Raw genomic sequence first — 12037 nt, forward strand, 5'->3', positions numbered from 1 at the left:
ATTTTTATGTTGTATATACAGTACGCAAAATTTAATTGACCACTAGTACACCGAAACCAGAGATTCGAAATACCTCTACTTATATGAAGACATACTCTGCGTTCAACACCTCTACGTTTTGTTAGAGCTGACAGATGCTTACTAACACTCACTTATACTTTATTGACTATACCTTTATCATTTGAATTCAAACAATAGATCAACTGTTTTTTTGCCACTGCTGTTGACACTGAAATGTTGAATGGGTTATGCTCAGTTTTGCAGTATTTCTTGTCCCTCAAAATAAATGAATTATATTGCAAAAAACACCTAGAAATTGGATTAGATTGTCTTTATTAAATAAGGCTCCCAGACCAGTGGTGAGATCTAATCCCTCCACCAGGTCCTGTGTCGACCCCTCGTCTCCTCCCTGTGCCTGAAACACCTCCAAAGGGAGGCAGCGAGAGGGCATCCTCATGAGATGCTACCATTTAGATCTAACTAGAGAAGTGTGAATTTTTGTACAAAAGAGCCTCCTGGTGGACACTAACGTCACCTCAAATATAAGGTATCTGATGTCAAAGTTTCCAAGTTAAAAAAACTAGTTTGTGCATGTTGCCCACTGACTTTGGTGAATTTGGTGAAAAGAGAAAGGATTACTCAGCAGAAAACTATCATCGCACAATAAAAAAAATGTCTTTGTATTTCCAGATTCTCATTATTTCTTCATCAGTGCTCTCTGTCTTGGCTTCCGTTCTGAAAAAGTTGTTGGAAAGATGTGGGAGGTGTTATTTTGTTCGGAGGGACGGGGAGATGAAAGTCTGCCTGCTGAAGTCGCTCTGATCTCTGCGTTTGATATCACTCGCACACGTTTTAGTCGCTGTGTCCTCGTCTGGGAGTTGTTTCTAGTCAGAGATTGAATAGGAAATAAAAGTTTATGGTGTGGGCCGGGTTCTCAGCAGGAAACTGATGCTTCCCGCACATTAATTGGGAAATTAAAGTGGGTCGGCGGTTATAGCACCACGAGTAGTTTGTGTGGAGATTGATCCATTCTGGTTTTCCATCCATTTTGGTTCTTTTTAAAGAGGTCAGTTGTTAGGACGAAACTTCTCAGTGACACTCAGAGTTGAGCTGCTACTTTTTCGAGACACTGTTCATCATGAAGGAGCAAAATTGATAAAGTTTAAATTCTAGTGTGGTGATGAGTGTTCAGGGAACAGCCATCGCGTGGACAGAAGTGCAGGGCTGTGTAATGGAACATGGTGCTTTGTACCAGATGAAACAGTTTCCAGTCTGATCCCACCAGAACCGCAGGAGTGTGTGAGAAAAAGATGGAGCAAAACCTCAAAGCATCTGATCCCTCACACGTAGCTATTGGCTCCTCTCACTGAATGGGTAATCGGCCGGATCCAGGAAAAGCTGCTGATGTACAACTGTGAGAACGGTGTGATGCAAGGATGAGGATAAAGGTCGTTAAGCAAACAACCAGGCCACATTAGAAGGTTAAAGATTAGAGACGGGAGGCAGAGTATTCAGCCAAGATAAACCAGGGAGGCAAAATGTTTGGGAGCGATAACAGGAGTATCCCCCAGCTTCGTCTCCTTTAGATTCTCCTGAGCTTTCTGCATTTCCCTGATCCCCTCAGACGAGCAGCCCAGCACCATTCTCACAATCAGCCTCATTTCCTGAGCACACGTGGGACACGCAGGAAAGCTCATCAGGTAACACCAGCCCTCTCTGACCTGCTCTCTTTGGTGTTGTACACGTACATTCACGAATGGAGGAAGCTGTATTGTACACAAGCCAATAAAAAAAAAGGCAAACAAAGTGGCACGTAACACAAAGTGCACAAATAAGACGTGCCAGACAACCAAAGTTCAACGGTCATCCTGACTTCACCTCAAATTAAGATTTTCCAATCATATTTCACTACACAAAAAAACAACTGAACCTACAAAAAGGCTCTTGGAAAATATGCTGCTTGCTGATGCCATCACACCACGCGTGGTTCATATTTGTCAATACTGAACAGACAACAAGGGTGTAGTACTCCACACCGATGCAGTGACAGTACATGGCTAGCCCGTTCCTAGACTGAGCTAAATGGAAGTGAGCGTGGGTTCAGAATGTACCATGCAAGCCTCGACTTATGTCTTGAAAATGGGCCACTCTTCAGATACTTGTGCAATGTAGCAGATCAACGTAACATCCAGCACATCCCCGCGTACAGGTCTACCCACACCGTCTGTCAGAACCATGACGACTGTAAAACCAGATCTTAATCACGTGACCACTCAGAAGAGCGATGATGGTCTCAGCTAAACTTTATAGTCATGCATGCTTCGTGGACACCAGTAAGATATCAGTCTCCAGGTCCAGCACTCAGTGGATGCAGATGCTGAGAGGATTCATATTTTTCTCCCAATTTGGAGCCGGAGAATGTGCGACGGGGGAGGGGCGTAGGTTTCCAGGGTGTGGCTCGCCTCCACGGAGAGACCAGAAGCCTTTATAGATGAGTGGATATTAAAAAGCAGGGAGTGGGGGGAGGTGCTGATGCTGGAGATTGGACAGCACATGTGAACAGATTGCCCGAGGGCTCTTCTCCCTCCGCTTTGTCTCTAAGGTCCACCTCGACTGATGCCTTGCTCCTAGGAGCTCTGACAGCAACCTTCAGAGGCAGCAGCAGGGGGGCGCCAGCAAACGCTGCAGCTCACTGATCTTTATTCACAGAAGGAGAAAACAACGACAGCAGCGGAGACATGTGACATGTTTGTGCTGCAGGTTGTGTATTATTTAGATTAAACAAAATGTCAACACGAGCAGGAGAGCTGCAGTGAGAAGAAACAGGGCGAGCAATTCTGAAACGTCAGATTTCAAAGGAAGAATTGACTTATAAACACTGAACCTTGATTTAAAATTTTACAGTAAATACCTCAGTAGCAAAATTGCCAGTCTTACATCAACTACAAGGCTGCATTAGCGCTTCGGCTAGTGCTAATAATAGGTGAAGCTCTCATTTCACTTCTCACAAGAAGAAAAACTGTTATATTATGGATAACACGGGAAGTTCAGAGCCCAGGTGAGGTAAGTGCTAATTTATCTCAGGTGCTATCATATACGAACTGCTGATATTACTATACGTGCATGTGTACGGCGTATGTGCAAATGAGCATGAAGTTCAGACATTGTCTGCGTGAGAAATGATAAACTCTTGCCAAAACACAGCGGATGTGTTACTGTACATATAGCTAAAGAGGTACTTTAGAGCTGTAGATCTCCCTGAAATGAGCGGGTCACGTAAAAAAAAATGCTGACGTTTGCTAGCATATCCAAAACCGCTGACACATTCAAAGGGCTGATGTTGCTCCCATGTTGCTGAGTCACCATAATTCCATTCACTTGACTAGCACTTGAGTGACAACAAATCAATTCTGCCATTTTCTCAGGAGATGAGAACATTTCCGATGCATCAGTGGTGCTGTTGTCATGGTGAGAGTCAACAACCTGGTCACATGACCTTCATCTCAGGGGGTGTGCAGGAACAGCCATGTTGCTCCTGCTTCCTAATGAGCAGTGGAATGTCACGGCGGTCCGTCTGCATCCGTGAGCACTCAGGAACATCTATCAAGCGGCTGGCAGACGCTTCCTCACTGTACCAGCCCCTCGCTTATCACCGTATCCATCACGATCCCGGCCAACGCTGCACTCTCCACACAAACATCCGGGGTGAAGGATGACGGTAAGCTGCGTCGTAAATAACACTGCGGCCAGGTGACTGTGTGTACAAATGGAAGGGAATGTGTAAAGACAAAGTGATGACTGAAGGCTTCTGAACAAGTGTTTCACTCTGACAAAAGCTGAGGGAGCATTTTTTTTCTTTCGTCCTCCAACTCATGCCGGTTCCCTCTTCTCCCAGCCTTCCTGCTGGAGCACTTCACAGCATCGTCTCCACATCAGAGACGCCGCAGATGCAGCTTCTGCAGAACACTGCCCAGCATCTCCGCCGCGAGATGAGAGAGAGAAGCAGACAAACGAGTGTCTCCACGTCCTGAAACAACACCTTCCTTCTGATCCAGAAGCCAGAAACTGTTTTCTTCGCGTGTCCCTCTTAGCTGCTGTGTGATCTCCGCTGCTGACATGACCGGAAACTGTCAGGTTTGGATCACGATCATGTTTCAAACACTCCAACACAGAATCACAGATCAATTAGTGGATGTGGGTAGAAGTGGGTCGGTGCGTTCTGTTGCCACATGAGTGTTATTTTGAATAAAAACACTTGAGTCAAGCAAAGATGAGCAACTTCTTGTTCTGAAATTGACAGTTGCGGACAACAGCACAATGAAAGATCATCTCCAAAACACGGGTGAAGAAGGAAGGACTGAAGTTGCCACACTGCACCACTCTGCAGTTTAAGTGGGAAATCTGCCCACGAGAATGTTTAACTTTGGAAACAGTGAAATGAAAATAAATTCGGGGGAGTGTAGAGATGAGTTCATAATGTCGGACCACGATCTGCGTTTTATTTTTGGGGTTAAACTGTGGGTGTGCGAGACGATGACTGACAACGAGGGCGAGAGATGTCACCTATCGCCACTATTGTGAAGATTTTTTTTCAGAAGAACAGCGGTTTTTGTCGACAATACTGTACTGCAGGAAAACCTGCACATTCACAACTACTGCAGCATTGAGGGAGCAGCTGTGACAGCGTCCAGTCAAGTTGTACCGGTAGGAGCGTCCAAAGATCTCAGACAAGGGTATGAGGTTCAACAGCAACTTCTGTACATCCATCATGTCCAGTTCTGCCACAAGAAATATCACCAGTATCATCAGTTCGACTGTGAGTTGAATTGATAATCCTACAGCGAACACTGTCTGAAGTTCAACAACAACAACCTCATGTGTCCAACCATCAACACAAGTTCTACAACAAACGGCATCTCTGTTAGGGGTAACAAACACAAGCATCATAGCAAGTTCCACCAGAGCACCATCACCAGGCTCTTCCACAGCACACATATGTTCCATAGAGATACAGCAAAGATTAAATGTTCAAACACAAGTACGATCATTAGACTTTTAGCTAGAGAGGCGTCAGCGTGAGGAATTGAAAGCCCTGGTTTTTTTCAGGAAGACGAGATTCACCAATTCTCAAGACTTTGTGAACCCGCAGCTTTGCCATCACAGGCTAAATCCCTGAGTTATCCACATCTCACGACAATCACATTTGATTGGTCCAGGCGGCAGGGAAACCGCTCTTAGCGGGAAGAAAAAGCAGGCAAGTTTGAAACGTTAAACATTCATTGAAAAAAAAATAGTATTTGGGATGATTTTTTTGCTTCTTTGGTGGTAATAACTGATGGTCATTCAAGGAAAAAACAAAAAGAAAGTCAGCATGAGGCAACCTACAATTCACCAATCAATGTCAAACTTTTATGAGGTTTAGACACACTTGTTTGAGACATGGATTGGAAATTTGTAGATATTTACCCTCCTGCTGCGGCGCTGATCTCATCAGTAAATAAGTCAGAGCTGCTGTATACAGTTTAGAAATAGTTGACTCAGTGTGTTTCAGATTCATAACATTTTTAATTACATTTAAACCAATGCCCAGAAACATCAAACTTTTCTTGCATATATTTAATTGACACTGACCTTGTGTCTTGCAATGTTACTGTAATCGTGTACATTTTTTGTTTGCGCTTCTCTTCCCCACAGGAAAAAGCAACTGTCCACCCCATGTCTGGTTTCACACCCACACGGAGCCCACCAGTGGGTCGATAGACCCTCCAGACACTCGTCATTCATCGCCATCAGAGCATGTCTAATCTGATTATGCTCCGTCTTCAGGATCCTTCTCTGTGCTCCCCTTCGTCTGCTCCCGCTGCTCAGCCACTTGTTCATAACATGACTATTGTTCCAGCAGGTGGTTGTCTCCGAGACCACCAGCTCAGCTCAGGCCCAGATCCCGCATTTTCAACCAAGCTTCGGTAATAACACATAATCTGATAATTACTGTATCGCCTCATTAAGAGGGGCTTATTAGGAGGATGCTGCGGTCCCAAAATGAGTCGCCTTGGAGATGATAATCGACAAATTGCTCCCAGGAACATAGGCAAGTCATGATGGCACCAGCTAGGAAACTGATCTAGCTTTAATCAAGCTACACAACAGCAGAGATTAAAGATGAGTGATGTAAGATGATGTATCATTCTGGCTCAAGGACGGCATGGACATTTGAGGGCCGATATGTTGCATGAGGTCCTGACAGGTGCATCCACCCATGAGAAAAACACATATGAAGCACAGATCGATGCGGCACAGTGGCGTTAGAGTGATCACAAATGTGAGGTACTTCAGCTACAGGTGAAACAGCTCACTATAAAGACAGTAAAGTCACACACACTCTCACAATGTTAAGATAAGGTCACTCTACAGCTGCAGCTATGTACAGACTGGAGATCAGATGTGCTGCTTGGAATTCTGGTCTGTAGCCGCCATGACTGTGTCTCCTCAGATAGATGATATTATATCAAGTATGACATTACTAGAACAAAAACACAGTTCAAACGTGTGGAGTGCCACGGCGAGTCCTACAGAGGTGGGTAGGGTTGTCCATGTCATGAGCCATTCAGCAGGTTCTGGACCTCATCAAAACGTTTCGTGGTGGTGGTGAGTTCACTCTCACCAAAAGCCAATCGTAATGTGAAAGTCAGCAGGTCATCAATGACTTTCATGGAGAGCGGCCAGGTGCAGTGATACAGTTAATATTGGGGTATTAAATGTCATTTCAAAAATGGTAACATTAGATTACACAGTTGAGCAGCTGAATGTCAACTAAGATTTACAACAATGAAATCATCTTATTAATCAGTGTTCATTGTAATCTGCCTGAAATGGTGAAACTTGTTACAGTGAGACTCTTTTTAAATGGTTCTTCAGTGATTCACATCTGCTCTGTAGGTAGATAATCCAGCATCCTTAATCTGTCTGAGAAGGTAACTGGGTCCGCACAAGTGTGTTAATTCAAACTTGTTCACATCATAAGTCTATGTTTATTTATTTATTTAACAGAATCTGGAGGTCGACACCAGCACACATACGAGGACCAGGAGCGGTCCACAGGCCGGCGTTTGGGGACCGTAAGTGTTGACAGTATATGTGCTTTACAGTGCTGTCACGTCACCGGAGGACAAAAAGACGACTGTACCTTGGAAGTGGAAGGCTCTGGATTCGCCGTGGAAGCCCTGGACCTGAGTAACTCCACCAAAACCATCTCCAAGTGTCAGCTCATCAAATACAGCGATGCGCAGCGCCGGGTCGACCCCAAAACCTAAAACTAATACACACAATTGACAGAGTTATTAGCAGGCAAGGACATGTGAGCGATCAATCACCACACTGCTGTCAGGACACGCATGCTGCGGACAAAACCACACACGGCTCTACAATCTGGAGAATCTGCGATCGGGATCTTCTCACACCGACGCAATGTCCTACCTGCGGGGGAGCCGGATATGCCGAAAAGCAGGAGCAGCTGTATTAATCCCATGATGAATGCAGAGCAGAAAATCAGTCCATGTTTCATCCACTTTCCCACAGACAGGAACGATGTGTCACCTCCAGCGCAGATGATCGGATATCAATAATCCCAGACGAGCAGCGGAGGCATCATCCAAACTTTGATCGAACTGATCGAAGGAGAAGAAGAGACGGAAAGACGGGTGCAAAGATTTATTCCATGTAGAGCAGGATCTGCTCCATCAGCAGCTCCGCAGCACAGGTGGCAACAGACAGACGGTCAGAGAGGCGGAGGAGGAGCGGAGGAGGGAGGGGTGAGCAAGGGAGGAGAGGGAGAGAGAGAGAGAGAGAGAGAGGCGGGGGAGGAACAATGAAGCCACCTGGTGGTCACGGTGGACAATCTCCATGACAAAACAAATCAATGATTCAATTATGACTTTCACATTATGCTGAGTCAGCTGTTGGTAGACGCACTTAAACACAAAAAGCAAGTCAGAATTTCAATAGAATGCAAGGCAACGTTATTACGGAGGAAAACAAAAGAGCATCTTAGTTTAAGGGTCGGGAAGATGGACGATTGGGATAGCTGAAGATTAGAACAATGAAGCCCCCTGCCGGTCACCGAGGAGAACTGCATTGGCTTCATCGCTAAATGAGTCACAGCGGAATTTTGACTTTTTGGAAGTATGCTCAAGCGTCAAACATGAAGTAAAGAGGAACAAGTTATTAATAATTCGAGCATTAGTTGAGACAAAAAAAACATTTTGTCACAGAGAACACATATTAAGCAAGCCTACTTTCTAAAAGAGACAGGAAAAGTAATTATAGCAGGGATAATAGTACTATTTATGGCCATAGAAGTCGTAAGTAATAATAGCAGTGCCGTGGTTGTAATAGTATTGTTGTCCCTAATGGGTGCAGCGGAGGTAGTAAATGTAATATTAATAATATAATAGATATGAGAGGAAGCAGTAGTTCTGGTTGCAATACTTGCTAGACGTAGCAATGTTGACACTAGAGCTGCCAGTGAAGTACAGTTACACATGGGGCTTATATAGAAAGGGTGGTGGAAGTATAGTAACAGTCTGTTTTGTTTCTAAGAGAATTGCAACAAAAGAGTCTGCATTCTTTGAGTCACTGTAAAATAACAATGTAAGCAGCTGTAAATATAAAAAAATATATTATTACAGACGGACAAAATATTAAGAATAACATGAACAGCTTTGAAGTAGCTAAAAGTTGTAGTACGTGGCATGACTGGAATGTCAGTGGTGCTAGTAGGTGTAGAGGTGGTGACATTTGGAGGAGGAAATGTACTAGTAGCAGTCTTTTCATATGTCTCCAGATGAGGAGCAGAGAGACACAGTGGTTCTCTGGATCCACATCTGAGTCCAGACAGGGGGAGTGTTCCAGAATTCTCTCTGGGGTCGCCGCCCTTCACGGACACTGTGTCGACAAAGTGGATTTGCTCACAGCAGCTGCTCCCAAATTTGATTGAGGAGCATAGAAAGATAGATTTTAGTTCCAAAGGGGTTTTGATAGATGGAGCTAATTGACCTTCAAAGTCGACCTTCACGAGTCCAGAGCCACAGACTGGTTGTGATTAAGTGATCACTTGTGCCGTGTCAGATCAGAGATGTCAGATGATGAATAACAAAAAAGGTCTTAAACAGGGAGAGTTTTCTCTGGGAGATACAGGAGACAAAGAGCAGCTCAAAGGGAAGGTATTTCAGTATAGATGGTTAGATGGGCTTTAAGGTCAGGATGGAGATCTACTCCGGGTACTGAGGCTATACAGCATGTCAGATCCAGAGGGTTTGAGTTATGGAGGTCAGTGTGCTTGAAGATGAGATGAGTGAGGTTCACGGTGTCAGGAGGTGCAGGATGTCGTGAATCTGTTAATGTTAGAACTGAGCTGTAGTCAGAGATTAAGGAGAGCTGGAGAATGGAACGTTTGGGAGATGAGGGTTCTCAGAGGTAAAGGATGCCTCAAAGGAGACAAAGAATATGGAGGTCCAAGGGGTCATCATGTAGGAGCTACAGGGTGGAGCTATAAAAATGATGTCTAAGATGCAAAAGGCACAGTGGAGGAGCAAAGGTGAGAGGTCTGCGCGGTGAGAGATATTAGAGGTAGGAAATAGTCACAGGCGAGAGACGTGGGAGTTTATATATATGTAGGAGGTGGCGAGGTTACCGATGCAGGAGAGGAGACGAGGCAGGTGCGGGTTGCTGGAGGTGACGTGAGAGAGGAGGATTTATCGAAGATGACGGGTGACTTCCTCCTGTCAAGTGGTCTTCAAGTCAAGGAGGCCTTGTTTTCATGGTTGCCGTCTGTCGGGGCTGACACAGACACCAACGGAAAATCAGATTTCAAGTGAATGAATATTGACCTGCTTATGTATGGATGGTGTAGAAGTGTAGACGTACATACGCTCCCCCAAGGATCAGATCATGAGTGTGAGCAGTGAGCTGGCTCATTAGGGCCTCACGGAGGACGGCCTGCAGACACTCACACAGCTCATTAGAGCGCCACACTGAGGCCTCTTGGGGTGACAGTGAACGCGCACACACACGCGCGGTCCGTGGAGCGCTCAACACCTCCTGATCCATCAAACACCGCCCTCTATTCACAACGCTGAGTGAGAGAACTCGGATGGTGTGTGTGGGCTTGTTTATACTGCCTCGTGGGGACCCAATCTTGACAAAACACTTTCCTCGTGGGAACCTTTTGCCGGTCCCCACAGGCCCAAACCTCATTTTGAGGATGAAGACTTCAAAATAACAAGGCGATTATAATTGGGTTTCAGTTTGGTTCAGAGTCCTGGTTAAGGTGAGCCGTGTGTTTTGAAGGTTTAAGTTAAGGGTGAGAGGCTGGGGAAAGCATTGTGGCAATGAGAAACCTCACAATGTTCCCACAGAGGTAGCAATACAAATGTGTGTGTTCTTGTACTTCTATCTTTGTGAGAGCCTGTATGCATTTTCTATCAACAGAGTGGGGACATTTTTGCAAAGTGAGGACATTTGGCCGGTCCTCACTTTGACAAGTCTCATTCTGAGGGTTGAAACTACAAAATAGCCAGGTTATTAGAATTGGGTTTTAGTTTGGTTAAGAGTAAAGGTTAAGTTTAGCCATTTGTTTTCGATGGTTAGGGGGAGAGGCTGAGGAAAGGGTTATGTCAATGAATGTCAATCAGAGTCCTCACTAAGATAGGAAGACAAACGTGTGTGTGTGTGTGTGTGTGTGTGTGTGTGTGTGCGTGTATTAACTTGTTAGGGGCACTAGTGAGTAACAAAGGCAGAGACTGGACCCCGGCCCGCCTGAATATCCAATTATCTGACTGCAGCTGTTTTTCCAGCAGCATCCAGACTTGAGGAAGTTCAGAGCCCTGTTCTCTATTCCAAACAGACAGATTTCAGTGAGCCCGCCTCAGGGCGACGGTGTTTGGGTGCACTTGGTTCTCTGCTCGGCAGGAATTTGACTAATTAGCACAGAGGTGGATCAACAAAGACTGAGGCTTCTCAAATGAGAGGAGAGGGGCAGAGACGAGTCGATTGAAGTGCTTCACAGCGACAGGCAAACACTCGAGGATCCAGACAGTAATCAGAGCTCAGTCATGTTTCTCTGCCATAAATATATTGTTGAAACTGAAGCAGAGCTTTGGACAGAGTCAAACACATGGAGGTGAAACAAGGTCGCAGCGTACAATGCGGTTCTGAGTGGATGCATTTCTTTTGACAGGACGGCCGTTTTAAAACCATCCCATGATCCTTGTGGGTTTTGAAGTGCAAAGTAAATTTTAATGTCATCAGCATGACTTCCACATCTGACACACTTATTTAAATGTTCATCTGATGATTTATTCATGCAGCGGCCTCACCGGCACTGACCTTAATGGAGAGATGTGCTGAGGCCAGCGATTTCCTGCAGGTCCACTCGTCCTCGTGCGACCTTCCGTTGGAACGGCTTCTGAATGAAGGGAAAATAAAAAAAGATGGTTTATTATGAGATATTTCTGTAGCCGTTCCACTGTTAGCACCCCGTCAAACACATGATGCAGTTGAGGTTGATGCAGAGGAAATGTTTTACTCTGAATTCTGACAGACGGAGTCAAGAAGTGTCGAGGAATTGAACACATTATGCTGGTATTAGTTCAAGCTTCTGCTGGGCAGCACATGGTCCAAAGTGGGGAGGGTGAAGGTCACAGGTGTAGGAGTGAGAGATATTACTGGGGTTTTTTAAGGTTAGTGAAGGAGACAAAGTGTTAACACATGAAGCTCTCCTCCAAGCCCTTCTGGACAGAAATGTATAAAAACCCACTTCATTTATATTCACAGTGAAATTTAGAGGCAACACTTACCGCAACATGTGGCACAAATGTAAAAAAAAAATGGATGTTTTAACGTAGTTTAGCCACTAGAGTGCAGCTTAGCACAACTGTAGTGCGACTACAATTTAATATTTTAGGAATATTAACGGTACAAATGAACATTACATATCATTTTGCAGCTATTGGTGACGTCGACGCGCATTAAAACGATG

The 12037-nt window shown here is 45.0% G+C and overlaps 1 protein-coding gene across 1 annotated transcript in view; it reads right to left on the reverse strand.

The window, feature by feature from the left end:
• Positions 1-12037, reverse strand: part of nell2a (neural EGFL like 2a) — a 54112-nt gene that overhangs the window by 41745 nt on the left and 330 nt on the right. The window contains exons 2-5 of the mRNA XM_053885411.1: positions 11386-11464; positions 9692-9837; positions 7477-7667; positions 7187-7315 (exon numbers count right to left, since the gene is read on the reverse strand). Of these exons, the coding sequence (XP_053741386.1) occupies positions 7187-7315; positions 7477-7564 (217 nt within the window). The 5' untranslated portion in view covers positions 7565-7667; positions 9692-9837; positions 11386-11464. The remainder of the gene's footprint in view (positions 1-7186; positions 7316-7476; positions 7668-9691; positions 9838-11385; positions 11465-12037) is intronic.

Source organism: Synchiropus splendidus, chromosome 14 (assembly GCF_027744825.2).
Source record: "Synchiropus splendidus isolate RoL2022-P1 chromosome 14, RoL_Sspl_1.0, whole genome shotgun sequence".
In the NCBI taxonomy this organism is placed as follows: Eukaryota; Metazoa; Chordata; class Actinopteri; order Syngnathiformes; family Callionymidae; genus Synchiropus; species Synchiropus splendidus.